At 49.1% G+C, this 17,728-nt stretch overlaps 5 protein-coding genes across 5 annotated transcripts; 3 read left to right on the top strand and 2 right to left on the bottom strand.

The window, feature by feature from the left end:
* The first annotated feature begins 139 nt into the window (after positions 1 to 139).
* Positions 140 to 4,210, top strand: LOC117892200 (endoplasmic reticulum metallopeptidase 1-like). The gene is made up of 9 exons (XM_034798296.1): positions 140 to 198; positions 1,083 to 1,771; positions 1,836 to 1,920; positions 1,985 to 2,260; positions 2,318 to 2,701; positions 2,756 to 3,121; positions 3,189 to 3,335; positions 3,391 to 3,879; positions 3,935 to 4,210. Exons 1-9 carry the CDS (start codon positions 154 to 156, stop codon positions 4,094 to 4,096), a joined length of 2,643 nt encoding a protein of 880 aa, XP_034654187.1. The 5' UTR covers positions 140 to 153; the 3' UTR covers positions 4,097 to 4,210.
* Positions 4,211 to 4,602: 392 nt separating this feature from the next.
* On the top strand, positions 4,603 to 8,269 carry LOC117892202 (endoplasmic reticulum metallopeptidase 1-like). The gene is made up of 11 exons (XM_034798298.1): positions 4,603 to 4,650; positions 4,704 to 5,386; positions 5,455 to 5,539; positions 5,595 to 5,715; positions 5,772 to 5,926; positions 5,987 to 6,370; positions 6,431 to 6,726; positions 6,788 to 6,857; positions 7,278 to 7,424; positions 7,487 to 7,987; positions 8,053 to 8,269. Exons 1-11 carry the CDS (start codon positions 4,630 to 4,632, stop codon positions 8,212 to 8,214), a joined length of 2,625 nt encoding a protein of 874 aa, XP_034654189.1. The 5' UTR covers positions 4,603 to 4,629; the 3' UTR covers positions 8,215 to 8,269.
* A 453-nt stretch (positions 8,270 to 8,722) lies between these two features.
* On the top strand, positions 8,723 to 13,606 carry LOC117892201 (endoplasmic reticulum metallopeptidase 1-like). The gene is made up of 12 exons (XM_034798297.1): positions 8,723 to 8,781; positions 10,055 to 10,376; positions 10,431 to 11,128; positions 11,189 to 11,273; positions 11,346 to 11,466; positions 11,527 to 11,681; positions 11,743 to 12,126; positions 12,192 to 12,487; positions 12,552 to 12,621; positions 12,681 to 12,827; positions 12,889 to 13,377; positions 13,445 to 13,606. Exons 2-12 carry the CDS (start codon positions 10,356 to 10,358, stop codon positions 13,604 to 13,606), a joined length of 2,628 nt encoding a protein of 875 aa, XP_034654188.1. The 5' UTR covers positions 8,723 to 8,781; positions 10,055 to 10,355.
* Positions 13,607 to 14,316: 710 nt separating this feature from the next.
* Positions 14,317 to 15,680, bottom strand: LOC117890309 (zinc transporter ZIP1). Its single transcript, XM_034795088.1, has 2 exons — positions 14,646 to 15,680; positions 14,317 to 14,435 (listed from the first exon to the last, which is right to left on the bottom strand). Exons 1-2 carry the CDS (start codon positions 15,676 to 15,678, stop codon positions 14,395 to 14,397), a joined length of 1,074 nt encoding a protein of 357 aa, XP_034650979.1. The 5' UTR covers positions 15,679 to 15,680; the 3' UTR covers positions 14,317 to 14,394.
* Positions 15,681 to 15,940: 260 nt separating this feature from the next.
* On the bottom strand, positions 15,941 to 17,186 carry LOC117890389 (zinc transporter ZIP1). Its single transcript, XM_034795193.1, has 2 exons — positions 16,258 to 17,186; positions 15,941 to 16,189 (listed from the first exon to the last, which is right to left on the bottom strand). Exons 1-2 carry the CDS (start codon positions 17,174 to 17,176, stop codon positions 16,149 to 16,151), a joined length of 960 nt encoding a protein of 319 aa, XP_034651084.1. The 5' UTR covers positions 17,177 to 17,186; the 3' UTR covers positions 15,941 to 16,148.
* Positions 17,187 to 17,728: the final 542 nt, after the last annotated feature.

The raw sequence follows: 17,728 nt of genomic DNA, 5'->3' as shown, positions 1-17,728 counted from the left end.
ATCTGTGAGATTTGTGAAAAAACGCTTAAAATAAACACAGAGAGAGAGAGCGCGAGCGAGTGCCCATGAAATTCCAGATTGATGATGATGATGTTGATAAAGAGGCTGAGAGAGATCCCAACTCAGTTGGATTGTTTGGATTGCCCAACGAAGATGTGGGGAGCCCTACGCACGCGTTTAGATTCGTTCGAGAGTGAGGTGAGGCGGTGAGGCGGTGAGGCGGTGACTTTTTGCATATTTCAAGCAATGATAACAATATTTAAACACTTAAACAAGTGTGTGCAAACATTTATGTGTCTGATAAGTGGCTGTCATAAATCGGTTATCAACTCAACGAGTAAATATGCAAGTTCAAAGTTTGTTCAGAGTGTATCCAATGGGTTTTATGTGCACATATTTACGCGGCATATACATACATAAATAATAGGCAACAATATTTGTTAGGTTGCGCTGGTCTGGTCTGAGCACCATAAAGATCTCCCCACACATGCGAATCGTGGAGAAAGGAGTGGAGAGAGCTACCTCCGAGGGTGATGTGATTGAGATAAGGGAATTTAATTGATGCCATCAGCAATTTGTACAAGTAATGGCTGTAAAAACATAAATCTTCGTTGCTTGGGTTGCTTGAAAAGTACGCTAGGAATGAGGAATTGTTTGGATAAATGTATGCAGTTTATAGAAGCAGCTGCCGTTGGGCTTAAGCCAGCGGCCGGCAGCGTCGCATGCTGCGCATAGGAAAAGATCACAGGCAGCGCAGTCGGCGCATGCACAGCGTCGAAGCTTTGAGTGGCTGCGGCGCATGCACCGAGAACCGCCGCAGCGGCAGAGAAGCAGCTTCGTGTGGTTAATGCTGGCTGCGCGTTGCGGCAGAGAAGCAAGAAACGTTTTGCTTTCGTTTCTGTTTTCTGTGCATGTCCGTGCATGTCTGTGCGCACCAAAACATTCGACTACCTGCATGCCGACCCCTGGCTTAAGCCCGTTAGACCCATTCTGGAGCTTTCAGTGTGCACAGCTGTAGGGGGAAAAAGGGTGACAAAAAAACACCGTTAACTTCTGCATATTCTGCATTATTTCTCCTACAGATCTCTGACGAGCCCATCGAAGTTGAATCGCTGTCGCCGAAAAATGAAAGCAAAGAAAAGCAGCACTCCCAAGGTCCCTGGTACATGGCCAGCGGCTACCTGCTCTTCTGGCTGCTGCTCTTCCTTTCCGTTGTGGTGCCGCTCTTCTACCGCCTGCCCGCGGCATTGACCATCGAGGATGTGCCCACGGGTCTGTTCATTGCCGAACGGGCACAGGCGAACCTCTACGAATTGGACAAAATCGGACCCAAGGTGGTGGGCAGCGATGGCAATGAGAACAAGACCGTGCAGTTTCTGCTCCAGGAGTTGGAACTGATTCAGGAGAATGTTCTGGATGAGTACTTTGACATGGAAGTCGATCTGCAGATTGTCTCTGGCTCCTACATTCACTGGACCATGGTCAACATGTATCAGGGAGTGCAGAACATTGTCATCAAGCTGAGCCCCAAGAACTCCTCGAGCGACAGCTACCTGCTGGTCAACAGTCACTTTGACTCGAAGCCCACCAGTCCGTCTGCGGGCGATGCTGGTCAAATGATTGTCACCATGCTGGAGGTGCTACGCGTGATGTCCAGCACCCAGCAGAGCTTCGAGCATCCAATTGTCTTTCTGCTGAACGGAGCCGAGGAGAATCCACTGCAGGCGTCGCATGGTTTTATTACCCAACACAAGTGGGCAGCCAATTGCAAGTAAGCAAAGTCAACGATCTGCGGAGCAATCATTAAAACAGATCCCTCTTCCCCCACGCTGCAGAGTTGTCATCAATCTGGATTCCGCCGGCGGCGGCGGTCGCGAGATTCTCTTCCAGAGCGGCCCCAATCATCCCTGGCTCGTAAAGGTAATTTATCCCCCAGAGCATTATGCATAAAAGCTTCCAAATATTCCTCTCATTTTGTGTTTAGTACTACAAAGACAGCGCCCTGCATCCCTTTGCCACCACCATGGCCGAGGAAATCTTTCAAACGCGCATTCTGCCCTCGGACACGGACTTTACCGTTTTCACGAAGTACAGCAAACTCATCGGCCTGGACATTGCGCAGTGCATCAATGGCTACACCTACCACACCAAATACGATCGCTTCGATGTGATTCCACGCACTTCCATACAGAACACGGGCGACAATGTGCTGAGTCTGGTGCGTGCGCTCTCCAATGCCACGGAGTTGCATGATACAGAGGTGAGTTCAAGCAAGAAAGTTCCACTTATACTTACATCAAATTTAAACTTATTTCAGGCACATGCAGCGGGCCATGCCATCTTCTTTGATGTCCTGGGACTGTACTTCATCAGCTACTCGCAGCGCACGGGCGTAATCCTCAATTATGTTGTGGCTGTCACTACTATTGCCCTGATCTTTATGTCCCTATGGCGCACAGCAAAGGTCTCCAGTGTCTCCGTCGGACACGTCGTCTGCTGGTTTATCCTCATCCTCGTGCTGCAGTTCATTGCCCTGCTGCTTGGCCTGGCACTGCCCGTTTTGGTTGCTTTTCTCTTCGACAAGTACGGCCTGTCCCTCAGCTACTTTGCCACTCCCCCGCTGATGATCGGGTTGTATGTCTGCCCGAGTCTCCTGGGACTCAGTTTGCCTTCTTTGATCTACTTGAAGCTGCAAAGGAGTGTGAGTATACTTCAGATATTATCTCAGATTCTATATAACAATCCATCCATTTAGGGTAAGATTTCCTTCGCCCATCAACTGCAAATGGTGCTGCATGGACACGCTCTTGTCTTGGCCATTCTCGTCATTGCTTTGACAGCCTATGGCCTGCGCTCCACCTATGTGATCACTTGGACACTCGTCTTCTACGTTATTCCATTGGCCATCAATCTGCTCACCACTCTGCATGATCGTGGCTTCGCCTGGACGGGAGTCGTGAAGATTGTCCAGATCTTTCCCTTTCTGTACAATAGTTACTTGACTTACACTTTCCTGATTGTGCTCACTCCCATGATGGGCCGTTTCGGCAGAAAGATCAATCCCGATTTGATTATCTCCACGCTGAATGCTCTGGGCAGCATTTTGGCAATGGGTTTTTTGGTAATGCTCCTCCATTTACCTTATGGATATTCCCACCTATAGCTGCTCCAATATCGTTTAAACGCAGATTCCCCTCATCAACGTGTTCCGGCGACCCAGCATGATCCTGCACCTGCTGCTGACTGTCACTGCTGTGAGCATTTTCACAGCCAGCTCCACACAGCTTGGATTCCCCTATCGCTCCAAGACCAATGTGCAGCGCGTGCCCTATCTGGTGAGTGGAGTGACAGCTCCCTGGAAATTCCTTCTAAGCAAACGTGTTTCTCCAGCAAGTGCGTCGCGTGTTCTACGAGTACAATGGCTCCGTGAGCAAGGACGACTCTGGTTACCTCTTCAACTTCCAGGATCGTCGTGGAGCTGGCCCCCTCCAGAACACCAAAGTGAACCTCACTGGCCTGACCAGCATCGAGTCGGACTGCTCCGAGTACATGATGTGCGGCGTGCCGCTCTACGATCATCGTTGGGTAAAGAACCGCCTGAAGGGCATGTGGCTGCCACGTGACACACCCATCGAAATGCCGTGGCTGCCCACGCTGGAGCTGCTCAACAGAACTGTGCTGGAGGATGGCCAAACGGTGCGGTTGGAGTTCCGTGCGGAGGTCACCGATCACACGAGTTTGTTCATAAAGCCCTACGAGGATGTGTCCGTGATCAACTGGACATTCCCGCACGACCACATTGGACAGCAGTCCACGTCTCACATTTACTTCTCGCATGGCAAGGACAATACGCCATTGTCCTTCTTTATAGACCTAGAGGTGAGTTTGTACTGGGATTGAGAACGGCTTGAAGTTGATTTTGAAATCTCCACAGAAACTCGATGGCGACTTCAATGCGCCCCTTTGCCAGCTGGGCATCTCCCATCACTTTATTGGCCACGCAGGCGATGAGCTCAGCCAGCAGTTTGCAGCGTCCTTCCCGCCATATGCAGCGCTGATACAATGGCCCAGCTCGTACCAGAGATTTACATATTAGAAGTTCGAAAACCCCCACTGCAGACCATGGACTGTCTCTGACTTTGTGTGGCGACAACGCACCTTGCCTTGTCGTAGTCAACTTGAAGCACCAATTATTCATATCAGAAAATAAAGTACGAGTTTAATGGGCAAACACACGCTGGAGCAATTAAGCTCTAAATCAATCAAGATACAAATCTGCGCCATAAATGGCATTAATATATGGCGGGGAATACTTGCAGGAATGCTGCAGGGATTCCTCTCACAGGTTGGCATCAATCTCACATAAGGCAGAACAGCCTCAGGTATTCTTGTGCAGTGGGGTTACAGCATGGAGAAGCTTCTGCTCTTCTACTCCCAATTACTGGAATTTTCCAGTCTGACCTCATAATTGATTGAAGATTATCAACTGGCGATTAGGATAAGTTGTCTCGAGTGGCACAAGCCGATTAGCATTTGCTGGCACTTGACGCCGATATAAAAGTATCTGAAAGTTCTCCCTGTTCAAGCAGTTTCATTCACGACAGCGAGCAGTCCGTTACTTTTTTGGTCATGGGCGACAAGGACAAGCTCGTAAGCAAACCCAGCGACTGCCTGTCCCAAATATTCTCTCTACAATTTCTTAGATCTCCGATGCAGAGTCCCTGCAGAACACGGCCGAGAGCCATGCCAAACTTGCGCAGAAGCTCAATCGTCCCTGGTACTTTGGCGCCGGGTTTCTGCTCTTCTGGGCCATGCTCTTTGTGTCCATTGTGTTGCCGCTGTTCTACCGTCTGCCCACACCGCTGACCGAGCATGAGAGCAATCAGGGCGTGTTCATTGCGGAGCGAGCACACAAGACACTCGCGGGCTTGGCCAGCATTGGCACCAAGGTCGTTGGCAGTCAGCACAATGAGGTGGAAACGGTGCAGTTTCTGCTCAAGGAAGTGGAACTGATCAAGCAGCAAGCCCTGCTGGAGTACTACGACATAGAGATCGATGTGCAAATTGCCTCGGGCTCTTATGTACACTGGACCATGCTCAACCTATATCAGGGCGTGCAGAATATTGTCATCAAGCTGAGCCCCAAGAACTCTGCCAGCGAGACCTACCTGCTGGTCAACAGTCACTTTGACTCGAAGCCCACGAGTCCATCGGTGGGCGATGCAGGGCACATGGTGACCACGATACTGGAGGTGCTGCGTGTGATTTCCACATCGAAGCAGCCATTCCAACATCCGATTGTGTTCCTGCTGAATGGTGCAGAGGAGAATCCACTGCAGGCGTCGCATGCATTTATTACCCAACACAAGTGGGCCAAGTACTGCAAGTAGGTGGATCCAGAGAACTCCTTTGATCTCCATTACTTCTGGCTTAAGTCTTCCCTTTTCCTTGCAGAGTCGTCATCAATTTGGATTCCGCTGGCACTGGCGGCCGCGAGATTCTCTTCCAGAGTGGCCCCAATAATCCCTGGCTCGTAGAGGTAAGCGTGTGTCTCGAAGCATTATCCATAAAACCTACCAAATATTCCTTTTCAGTACTACAAAGTCAGCGCCCTGCATCCGTTTGGCACCACCATGGGTGAGGAAATTTTCCAGACCGGTCTGCTACCCTCAGACACGGACTTTGGCATCTTCAACACTTATGGCAACCTCGTGGGTGAGTCGCAAGGCAGTTCTACATTTGGCATTTACTTTACAGACACTCTTTGCCAGGCTTCGACATTGCCCAGTGCATCAATGGCTTTGTCTACCACACCAAATACGATGAGTTGGATGTGATTCCTCAGGGTGCGCTGCAGAATACAGGCGATAATATTCTCAATCTGGTGCGGGCCTTGGCAAACGCCCCAGAGCTGCTCGATGTGGAGGTGGGTGCACTCTCCATAGATCTTTTCCGAGCTGCTCTAACCTCCTCTCTCCTCCTGTAGGCCTTTGCCTCGGGACACGCCATCTTCTTTGACTTCCTGGGCCTGTTCTTCATCAGCTATTCCTCCAGCAATGGCGAATATCTCAACTATGGAGTGGCTGCTGCGGCCATCATTCTGGTATTTGTATCCCTGTGGCGCATAGCTGCCGTCTCCAATGTCGCAACGGAGGATGTGCAGCGTTGGGGTGTCCTGCTGCTCATTACACAAGTCATCGCCTTCGTTCTGGGCCTGGCACTGCCCATTGTCGTGGCCTACGCGCTGGACAAGTACGGATTGGCGCTGAGCTACTACAGCCGTCCCATACTGGTGGTCGGTCTGTATGTGTGTCCCAGTCTCGTTGGACTGAGTCTGCCCTCCACCATCTACTACACGCTGTTCAAGAATGTAAGGTTACACGGGATACCAATCCTTTAGCTAAATACTCACTCTATCTATCCGCTGCAGCCGAAGGTCTCCTTTGCCCACTACATCCAGCTGGCGCTGCATGGCCACGCCGTTGTGCTGGCCGCTCTTGGCATTGCTTTGACCGCCTATGGTCTCCGCTCGACATATGTGATCACGTGGACACTCATCTTCTACGTCATTCCATTGGCCATCAATCTGCTGACGACGCTGCACGATCGCGGCTATGCTTGGACTACCATCCTAAAGCTCTTCCAGATCGTTCCCTTCCTGTACAACGGCTATCTCTTTTACACCTTCGTTGTGGTGCTCACCCCCATGATGGGACGCTATGGCACGTAAGCAGAGCGAAACCAAACATCAACTGCTATTCCTATTCCCATTCCCATATCGTTTCAGGGCCACCAATCCAGACTTGATTGTCTCTGCTTTGACTGCTCTGGGCACAATTTTGTCCATGGGTTTTCTGGTATGTTCCCTTGTACTTGATTCACCTACGCAAGACTCACATGTTTTGTGCGTTTGTGTGCGCCGGTAACATAAACAAAGCCAAAAAGTTGCATGCTTCTCTGCCGCTGCGGCAGCCGAGAATTTGCACATGGCCGAAGATCTTTCTCTGTCGCTGTAGCGGTTCTCTGTGAAATGTGCCGAAGCCACACGAAGCTTTTGCGCTGTGCATGCACCGACTGCGCTGCCTGAGATCGTTTCCTATGCACATAGCGCAGCAGCAACTTCGATGACTCGGCAGCGCAGCGGCAGAGAAGCAAGAAAACGTTTTGTGGCTTCGTGTCTGTTGTTTGTGCATACAAAAGCACTAAAACATGCCAGTGCCTGCACGCTCTACAGGTTTCATAAACTATAATCTACAACTGCTTTCGCATCTCTGCAGATTTTGCTCGTGAATATGTTCCGCAGACCGAGCGTTGTTTTTGTCATTCTGCTGGGCGTAAGTGCGCTGACTATTTATGGTGCACTCTACACCGATATCGGGTTCCCCTATCGCCCCAAGACCAACGTGGAGAGAGTCAACTATTTGGTTAGTTCACTCTATTCTGCTGGTATTTTCTACAGGTTATATTTAAAGACTTAAAATTACAGCAAGTGCACCGCACCTTCTACGAGTACGATGGCACAGTCAGCCGGGATGACTCTGGTTATATGTTCCAGTTCCAGGATCGCCGTGGTCCCACTGCCTTGCAGAACTCCAATGTGGATCTAACGGGTTTGGTCAGCCTCGAAGCGGATTGCGAGAAGTACATGATGTGCGGGGTTCCACTGTACGATCATCGTTGGGTGAAGAGCCGACTAACTACAATGTGGCTGCCGCGTGAGCAGCCGATCGAGACACCATCGAGGCCCACCCTTAAGCTGCTAAGCAAAACTGTCCTGCCCGATGGCCTTACCGTGCGGTTTGAGTTTGAACTAACGGGTCCGGATCACACGAGTGTGTTCCTCCAGCCCTACGCAGATGTGACCCTAAGCCGCTGGTCGTTCCTGCAAAGCTACCTGGAGAACACCACCACCTATCCCCCTCCGTTTCACATTTACTTCTCCTACGGCATAATCACTACCCCGTTGAACTTTTTCTTTGAACTTAAGGTTGGAATTTAGCGAATTTCAAACGTTTTACAGCTGTATTTATAATTGATTTGTTTTTCATACAGAAATCCAATGGTGACTTCAACGTTGAACTGATCGAAGTGGGCGTGGCGGCACATTTTTTGGAGAGTGTGGGAGATGAGGAGAGCGTGGAGTTTGCCAATTCATACCCATCGTATGCGGCTGTGGTGCAGTGGCCAGCGTCCTATCAAAGATATATATATTAATAATATTTAGTTCAACAGCAAAAGCAGTTGAGAAATAAATCAGTTTATTCAGCAATTACTGGCTAGATCAATACTCCCGAAAGTAGCTACTCCGTCACGCAAAAGTGAACCAAAGTTAATATTGGTGGAAGAATAATACAACAAAAATCCCATGACTAGAATTAAATTTCCACGCGTATCGCGAATGTTGTTTAGTTTGCCATGAAAAAGTGAATGTTTATTTAAACGCAAACAAAAAGAACGGTAAACAAAATATGTGAAAAGGAAACGAATGGAATTGAATCGCCTGTCAAAGTAACACAAACCACACATGAAACATTGACATTGAGAGAGGAGAGAGCAGAGAGCAGAGGGAGAGCCATCTCAGCTGCGTAAGCTCCAAGTGGCTGCCCAAGGGCACACAAAAAGCTGCCCACTAGGAAATTCTCATGTGTTCTTTTCCAAAATGTCCCCATAAAATAAGCTCAAAATCAACGCCAGTGAGAACTCACGTGTCAGTTGGATTTTTAGCACCCAATGGATATGTGGCAAGAACTACGTTTCCGGCTCGATGCCATCCGCAAAAAGGTGTCTATGTTGGCCAATAATTAAATGTATTTATTGCCAACGAGTGTAAATACATAATGCTTTATGAAGATCATAATGCGCTCCGTCTGATCGAGCGGAAGTGTGTCTCATATTAATTTCCCACACCCGTGATAAAGTCTGTCAAATGTCTGCGATTATACGAACATGCATACATCAGTATAAGGATATATGTATGTATTCATGTGTTGTCATAAAGATTTCCCAAATAAGTACCTATGTATACCTACATAGGTGATCGCTGTACCTGCCATAGATTCCAAATTATCAACAGTTGTTGCGGTGGGTCTGGAACCATAAAGATCTCTCGCATATCAAACAAAAAAGAACAAATCGGAGCTGCCCGAGATAGCACTCCACCGATTTCAATTTGTATAAGCATGTACACGTTTTAGTCATTAAAATCCCAAAGACTAATGGTAATTTGGGGGGAACCAGGGGAAGAACAATAAACATTTTCTTTGCTTTACTCCTTCAGATTTAGGATGAGCTCATCGAGGCGGCTTCAGCCAAAAATGAACCAAAAAAGGAGCAAAAGTTACCCTGGTACATATGTACATATGTACATACATAGATATATTCTTTTATATACCAAAACCCTCTCGTAGCAACAAATATTCGGCATTACCCCCCACATATGTACATTTGTATGTATTTATGTGTAGAATTTTAAAAGTGAAAAGTTTGTATGATAAATTTCAATCATATAAATGGGCGCGTCTATATAGGCCCTAAATCAGTTACCGATAATACATACTTATGTAGATATGTACATACATGCATATGCATTGCAAATGTACGATAAGAATGCAAATTATTAGCACTTGTATCGTAGATTGCTCTTTATGTGGGTTCCATAAAGATCATGGAGCTTCTTATCTCCAAAAAAGCAAAGAAAGCCAGATGGGAAGCAATCGAAACTGCTTCAAATATAAAACCTATTCAATTGTTTATCAGCTAATAAAAATGATTTGGTTGTTAGATCCAAAGTCTGCAGGAGATGATTGAAGAGTTGTGATGAAAAAAAGAAAACACATTTCTTATGTACAATTATTCAGAGAGTTTGGAGCTGAAACAAATACCTCGAGTCACCACTCAACACTTAATTCATTGTTAAGCACAGCTTTTATTTATTAAAAAAATAGTTAAGGGCAAAATTAGAGTTTATTTAACAGGATTTATCGAAAGATTGGGGCATCAGTCCTTCAGCCCCAAAATAATCAGAATAATACATATTTTATTTTCCATTATTTAGTTGTCTTTATGGAACCCTTTGCACATTTTAAATGCAATTCTTTTCGAATTTCCTTATGAGAAGTCCTTGAACTACCCCTGCACACCTGAACTCATAACCGCTTAACACTCTGGTCAAAAACCTCTGAATTTCAACTATCATTTGAACACGATAAATGTGTCATAAATCGGCGGCCATAAAGTGCCATTAAAAATTATCTAAATATTCTTGCGAATCGGATATATAAGCAGGCAACTCGCCATCCAAACTCTAGTCGTGTTCTGGAGTAGTTCTCAGCTGCAGCTACAGGAGAGCATTACAAATGGGTGACACGGAAAAATCTGTAAGCATTGCGAAGGAGACCTTCTTTCACTCCTCTAATGGCTTGTTCCCACAGCAAGTCGCTTATGAGCGCATTGAAGATGGCGTCAAAGTGAGGCCACAGCAGCAGGGCAAACAGTCGGAGAAAAGCTCCACGGGTCCTTGGTACTTGGCCAGCGGCTTTCTGATCTTCTGGCTGCTGCTCTTCTCGGCCGTGGTGGTGCCGCTCTTCTACCGCCTGCCCACGGCATCGACCCTCGAGGATGTCGCCAAGGGAGGATTCATTGCGGAACGCGCCTACAACAATCTCTACGAGTTCGACAAAATCGGCACCAAGGTGACGGGCAGCGATGGCAATGAGAACAAAACCGTGCAGTTCCTGCTCGAGGAACTAGCGCTGATCCAAGCGAATGTCCTTGAGGACTACTTCGAACTGGAGATCGATGTGCAGGTTACCTCGGGATCGTACCTCAAGTCCGGTGCCATCTACATGTATCGCGCGGTGCAGAATATCGTTGTGAAACTCAGTCCCAAGAACTCTGCCAGCGAGACCTACCTGCTGGTCAACAGTCACTTTGATTCGAAGCCCACAAGTCCCTCGGCAGGCGATGCAGGACACATGGTTGTCACCATACTGGAGGTCATTCGAGTGCTGTCCACCACCAAGCAGACTTTCGAGCATCCAATTGTGTTCTTGCTTAACGGAGCTGAGGAGAAATCGCTGCTGGCCGCGCATGGATTTATTTCACAACACAAATGGGCCAAGTTCTGCAAGTAAGTTGGCAGAAAAGTAACTTTTGTGGCATTACAATCCAACGATCTCTTGTCTGGCAGATTTGTTGTCAATCTGGATGCTGCGGGCAGCGGTAGCCGTGAGATTCTCTTCCAAACTGGACCCAACCATCCATGGATTGTGAATGTAAGCAGACTCTCTGCTCTCTCTTCTCGATCTTCTCTCTTATTTCTGAATATTTTCTCTTCCTTTTTGCAGTACTACAAGACGTACGCTCTGCATCCCTTTGCCACCACCATGGCTGAGGAAATCTTTCAAACGGGCATCGTACCCTCGGACACGGATTTCCGCATTTTCACCAAATATGCTGATCTCATAGGTAAAGCCTGAAGGGCCACACTTTAGCAGCCTCTCCACTCACACATCTCCCTCTTGTTAGGTCTGGATCTGGGCCAGTGCGTCAATGGCTTTGTGTACCACACCAGATACGATCGCATTGACGTCATTCCGCGCGCTGCACTGCAGAACACTGGCAACAATGTGCTTGGTCTTGTCCGAGGTCTGTCCAACTCCACGGAGCTGCGTAACCTCCAGGTGAGCCAACGATTATTTACCTTTATCTTTATGTCACAAACTTGTTTTTGTCTCCACCCAGCAACATGCAGCCGGGCATGCCGTCTTCTTTGATGTCTTGGGTCTGTACTTTGTCAGGTACTCGGAGAGCAACGGCGTGATCCTCAATTATGCTGTGGCTGGAGCTACCCTCCTGCTGATCCTCGTGTCCCTGTGGCGCACAGCAAACGCCTCGCAGGTCTCCGTCGGACATGTCGTTGGTTGGTTCATTCTGATCCTCGTGCTGCAGTTCATTGCTCTGCTGCTGGGAGTGGCACTGCCCGTGGTGGTGGCCTATTTGTTCGACAAGTACGGGCTGTCCCTCAGCTACTACAGCACCCCAGCACTGCTCATCGGCCTGTATGTGTGCCCGAGTCTCATTGGTCTCAGTTTCCCCTCCATGATCTACTTGAAGCTGCAGCGGGATGTGAGTAGACAGCAGACAAAAGCAACCATCCCAGATTCTAAACTCTAACCAATCCCTTTTCTCAGGAAAAAGTTTCCTATGCCCAGCAACTGCAGCTGGTGCTCCATGGACATGCCACCCTCCTGGCCATCATCGGCATTCTCCTGACCCTCTATGGCCTGCGCTCCACCTACGTCGTCACCTGGACTCTCGTCTTCTATGTGATTCCATTGGCCATCAATCTGCTCACCACTCTCCACGATCGCGGCTTCGCCTGGACGGCTGTCGTGAAGGCCTTCCAAGTCGTTCCCTTCCTGTACAACAGCTACCTCTTCTACACCTTCATTGTGGTGCTCACCCCCATGATGGGTCGCTTCGGCATGTATGTGGCAACTCTGCCTTGAGTGTTATTGAAATGTTAACTGATTGATTCGAACTCTTTTTAGGGCCACAAATCCCGATCTGTACATTTCTGGCATGACTGCATTGGGCACAGTGTTCTCGCTGGGTTTCTTGGTGAGTAATTTCCCTGCTTTGCCGCTCTTCAATGGGTACATTTTATGCCTTCTCTTCAGATTCTTCTGGTGCATCTGTCCCGTCGCTCCGGACTCATTTTCTTCAGCCTGCTGGCGGTGACTGCCTTAACCGTTTACGTTGCCTCCTCCACGCAGATTGGATTCCCCTACCGACCCAAGACCAACGTGGAGCGTGTCCACTATCTGGTGAGCCACTCCTTCCTCCTCCGACTTCACTCGTTATTCTCTCTCGTTATTCTGTCTACAGCAAGCGCGTCGCGTGTTCTACGAGTACGATGGAGCCATCAGCAAGGATGAGTCCGGCTACGTGTTTGACTTCCAGGATCGTCGTGGACCTTCCCCGCTGAAGGGCACCCGAGTGAACCTCACTGGCTTGGTCAGCATGAAGTCCGACTGCGAGAAGTACATGTTCTGCGGTGTGCCCCTCAACTACAAGACCAGCGAGAGCGCCCGCGTCAACGGCATGTGGCTGCCCCGTGAGCAGCCCGTCGAAGTGCCTTCGGTGCCGGTTTTGGAGCTGCTCAACAAGACTGTCCTAGCGGACAACCAGACAGTGCGATTCGAGTTTAATCTGACGTGTCCGGATCAGACGAGTCTGATCATTCAGCCCTACGCGGACGTGACCATCACCAATTGGTCGTTCCTGGTCAGCCAGTTGCAGACCACCAGTCCGTACCTCATTAACTTCTCGTATGGCATCGACAACTCTCCGCTGAACATTTTCATAGAACTCAAGGTAGGAACTTGCAATCTTTTCTCTCAGTGAAACAAATTTCATTCTGCATTCATTTATTTTTGCACAGAAATCCAACGGCGACTTCAACGTGCCCACCTTCCGGTTTGGCGTCTCGTCGCTCTTCATACACAGCAAAGGTGACGAAGCGGCTGTGAAGTTTGCAGCATCGCACCCATCCTATGCGGTGGCCATTCAGTGGCCGGCCATTTATCAAAGATACATTTTCTAAGTTAATGTATCTGAAACGAACATTTTATGTATGCGATGCCCCATAATGAGGGCTAATTAAATACTTTACAAAAGCAAAATATACCCCACTTTACTCATAGTCAGAAATAACTGTCAACACACTTTGTCTTTGCAGTCTGCTCACTGACAAAAGAGAAATCCCAACAAGCTCGCCCTCGCTCTCTTTGCTTGTGTTATCTGATTTCGTTTGGCAGAGCCACCACCATTGTGTTTCACAATAACAACAACTTAACGATTGATGAACAGTTTGAAACACGAGGGTGTCTGGTTAGTGCATTTGTCTGCACAGACAACAGAAACGCAGCCAAAAACGTTTTCTTGCTTCTCTGCTGCTGCGGCTACACGAAGCTACTTCTCTGCTGCTGCGGCTACACGAAGCTACTTCTCTGCAGCTGCAGCGGTTCTCCGTGCATAGGCCGAAGGCACACGAAGCTTTTTCGCTGTGCAAGCGTCGACTGCGCTGCCCGTGATCTTTTTCTATGCACATGCATTGCTTATACATATGCATATATGTATGTAAATACGACTGTGCCGGCCTCTGCTTTCGATGAGCAAGAACCGAACAAGCGCTTTGTTGTTGTTTGTGTTTATTTGGCTTGGTTATTCTCAAGACGAATTCTGAAGAAATTTACATATCTGCATGCATAAATATGTACAACAGCATTCATATGACAGTCAATCAAAGATTTACCCAATATATCCATCACACTCAACAGCATTTGATGAAATATATTGCTTTCTGGTACATCCTGTCGAGTGGTGGCAATTCTAGGAACACACCAGGCCATCGTCGCCCTCCGCTACGTCAGCTGTGGAAGAAAAGAGAGAACGAAACGGAAGCAAGGAATCAATATTCATATTGTATCTGCACCTCGGCCAGAGCATAGTCCCCAATAATGCCAAACACGAGCCCCCTAATGCCGCCAAGACCCGCCGTCAATCAATTGCCGTTGCGGAGTCCCACGCGATAAGGTGAGGTGAGCTTTCCCCCAGCCCGTGGGCTATCGCTTATCACTTACAAAGTATTTGCAGTCCGAACATCAGGGCGAAACCGGCGAGGGCGGCTATGTAGGCGCGCCAGCCGGCATGGTTTTCGGTGAGAATTTCGCAGAAGACGACATAAAGCAGTGTGCCCGAGGCGATGCCTTGCAGTATGCCCGATGGGACGCTCGGCTGATTCGGCTGCACATTCTGACTGATCCCGATGCCCACACCGATGCCAATGGGCGTGACAATCGAGAAGGTTATGAGGTAGATGATGGCCAGCGAGCTACGCGTGCGAGCCACCAGCAGCTCCATGCCCACGCAAAAGGCCAGCACCAGCTTGTGGGCAGCCACCGCAGCGAACATGAACCAAACGGTGCCGGCGGTGCCCTCCAGTCCAATGGCCATGCCCTCGAAGAGCTCATGGAGGGAGAGTGCCAAGATAATACCCAGTCCGCGCATGGAGGAACCAACGCTGTCGCTGCCTGATCCCACGGGCATGTGCGAGTGTCCATGATGATCCTTGGGCTGCTGCTCGTCTTCGTGTAGGATCCTTGGCTCCTCGGCGCCTCTTTTGCTCACGAGTACACTCCGCCGTATGCTGTGTCCCCGCTCGAAGGCGCAACTAGCCACCGACTCCTTCCTGTCGAGCTTCTTCTGGTGGCGATGCACGACGCTGTGCATCAGCTCATCCAGCGCGTACATCAGAAAGAAGCCCGTGCAGAGCAGCATTTCCGGCAGGGCAAAGGGTGTGTCCGCTAGAACTCCGCACGACTGCAGCTTCTCCACCACCTCAATTATCTCCGGCAGCATGTGCAGAAATGTGGTGCAGATCAGCACTCCACCGCCGAAGAACAGCAGACAACGCACCACCGTCGATGAGCGGGTTTCCTCGGGATTCTGCTTGGTCCACTCGAGGCAGCGATCCAGCATGTACGGCAGACTGCCGCAGATCACAGTGATGACAATGAGCACCACCATGGCCACCACTTTGGCCACCATCAGGCCGTGTTGGTCAACGACAGCCCTGTCCAGGGCGACACTTCCAGACTCTTCCACAAAGTTCATGTTGCCGGTGCGAAGTGCGAGAGTAGACTGCGAAAACGGGAGCCCAAACTCAACCACAAAACACACCTACAACCCGCTATCGTAGTGGCATAAATTATTGGCAGTGATTGAAATCTGATCGCTGATTGATAGTAGTCACCCCCAGACCTGATCCAGACCGAACATGTTAATTATTATCTTTTGGACAGGTGTCGTTGCCTCCCGAACCCTCCCGCGTTTCCCTTTTGATGTTTATAAATCAGTTGGGGAAAGTATGGGAATTTCGGATTGTATTGGCTTATCTACGATATGTTTCGATAGATTCACAGTTCATAAAAATAATGCTAAAAATAAACCAGCTAGGGCTAACCATAAGCCAGGCAACGCGGGAGGTGAATAATGGGTACAATAACTTATTCACCACGCGCAGAGAGACAAGCGCTATAAAGGGATAGAGATGGAGAAATTCACCTTAGCAGCTCCGAGAACCACTAAGGACACACATAATGACTCGCGCCCTTGGCTTCACCAACTGCAAGCAAGGGAAATCAATGATAGATTCGGGTTAGAATTAAAGGAAAGTAAACATTCTTGACTCACTTGCTATTTGCAATCCAAACATCAGTATAAAACCCACTAGCGAGGAGATGTACACACGCCAGCCGGCATTTTTCTTGGCAACAATCTCAAAGAAAATCACATAAATGAGCGTGCCACAGGCGAGACTCTGCAATATGCCCGAAGCTGTGCTGGGGGCACTCGCGCTTGCTGTCTCGCTCACAGCAATGCCAATGCCCAGGCCAATGGGCGTGACAATGGAGAAGACGAGCAGATAAATGACAGCTACCAGCCAGCGGGTGTGAGCCATCATGATTTCCATGCCAATGCAAAAGGCCAGCACCAGTTTGTGAACGGCAATGGCGCCGCACATGAACCACACGGTGTCCACGCTCATCTCCAGGCCAATGGCCATGCCGCCAAAGAGTTCGTGCAGGGACAGCGCCACAATGATGCCCAGGCCACGCAGCCAGTTGGGCTCCTTCAGCTCCTCCTGCTGCTGCTCCTGTACGACTGCCAGTTCCGTGTGAGGCTGCTGCTGCTCTCCCTTCTCCACCACTTCCACCACAATCACCTTAGAAACTTCCCGCTTTTTGAGCTGCCTGCGCCGCACAAAGAAGTGCATCGTCTCCTCGATAAAGTACATCAAATAGAAGCCCGTGCAGAGCATCACCTCGGGCAGGCCAAATGGCGTGGGCACCAGCATGCGGCAGGTCTGCAGCGCATTCACCAGCTCCACCACCTCCGGCAGCATGTGTATAAAGGTTGTGGCAATGAGGACACCACCGCCAAAGTTCAGCAGACACAGAACCACCATAAATTCGCGAGCATTGCCCTGGGCGCGCTTCGTCCACTTGTAGAAGCGATCGAGGAGGTACGGCAGAAAGCAGAAGAGCAGCGTGACCACGAGCAGCACCACAATGGCCACAATTTTGGCCACAATCAACTGTGAAACGGCCATGGCGATGGGAGAGTACGGAACCAACTAGCCGAGTGACCACGCATTAGCCACTCTTTATAGTCGGGGGTGGCCCACTTGGTATCTAGATAGAGATACTATCAGCAAATTGCCAAATACACGTATTAAGTGCTTAGAGACACGGAGCTCTGTGTGAGGATATCGCAGTTCGAAGAGCTTAGCAAAAATTGAAAATTATTGGGCTTTGCGCGTAGCACCTCCAAAGATGGATGGGTTTTCCGTGTGGGGGGTTTGTGTGCTGAACTTTACCAAATGATATCTCCACTTTCCGCCAAACGAAGAACTCAGCATGTCAGTGCACATTTTCCATTACTTTTCGCTGGTTCGTTCGAGGCCTATCAAAGGTAGTTGCCGCACTGAAAATTCAGCTCTGGCATATGGAATTTATTTATGGAACTTCGCAGACAGCCAAAGCTGTTGGGGGCTGTCTGTCTGCTGATCGAAATCCAAGTGCTATCGTGAGGAGAGGGCTTCAGCAACGTTTTTGCCTGATAACTTCACAAAATGTTTATTTTTGCAGCTCTTTTCGTTGTT

The sequence above is a fragment of the Drosophila subobscura genome, chromosome E, assembly GCF_008121235.1.
Source record: "Drosophila subobscura isolate 14011-0131.10 chromosome E, UCBerk_Dsub_1.0, whole genome shotgun sequence".
In the NCBI taxonomy this organism is placed as follows: Eukaryota; Metazoa; Arthropoda; class Insecta; order Diptera; family Drosophilidae; genus Drosophila; species Drosophila subobscura.
Note: the sequence above shows the minus strand (reverse complement) of the source record. Positions and strands in the feature narration are given on the sequence as shown.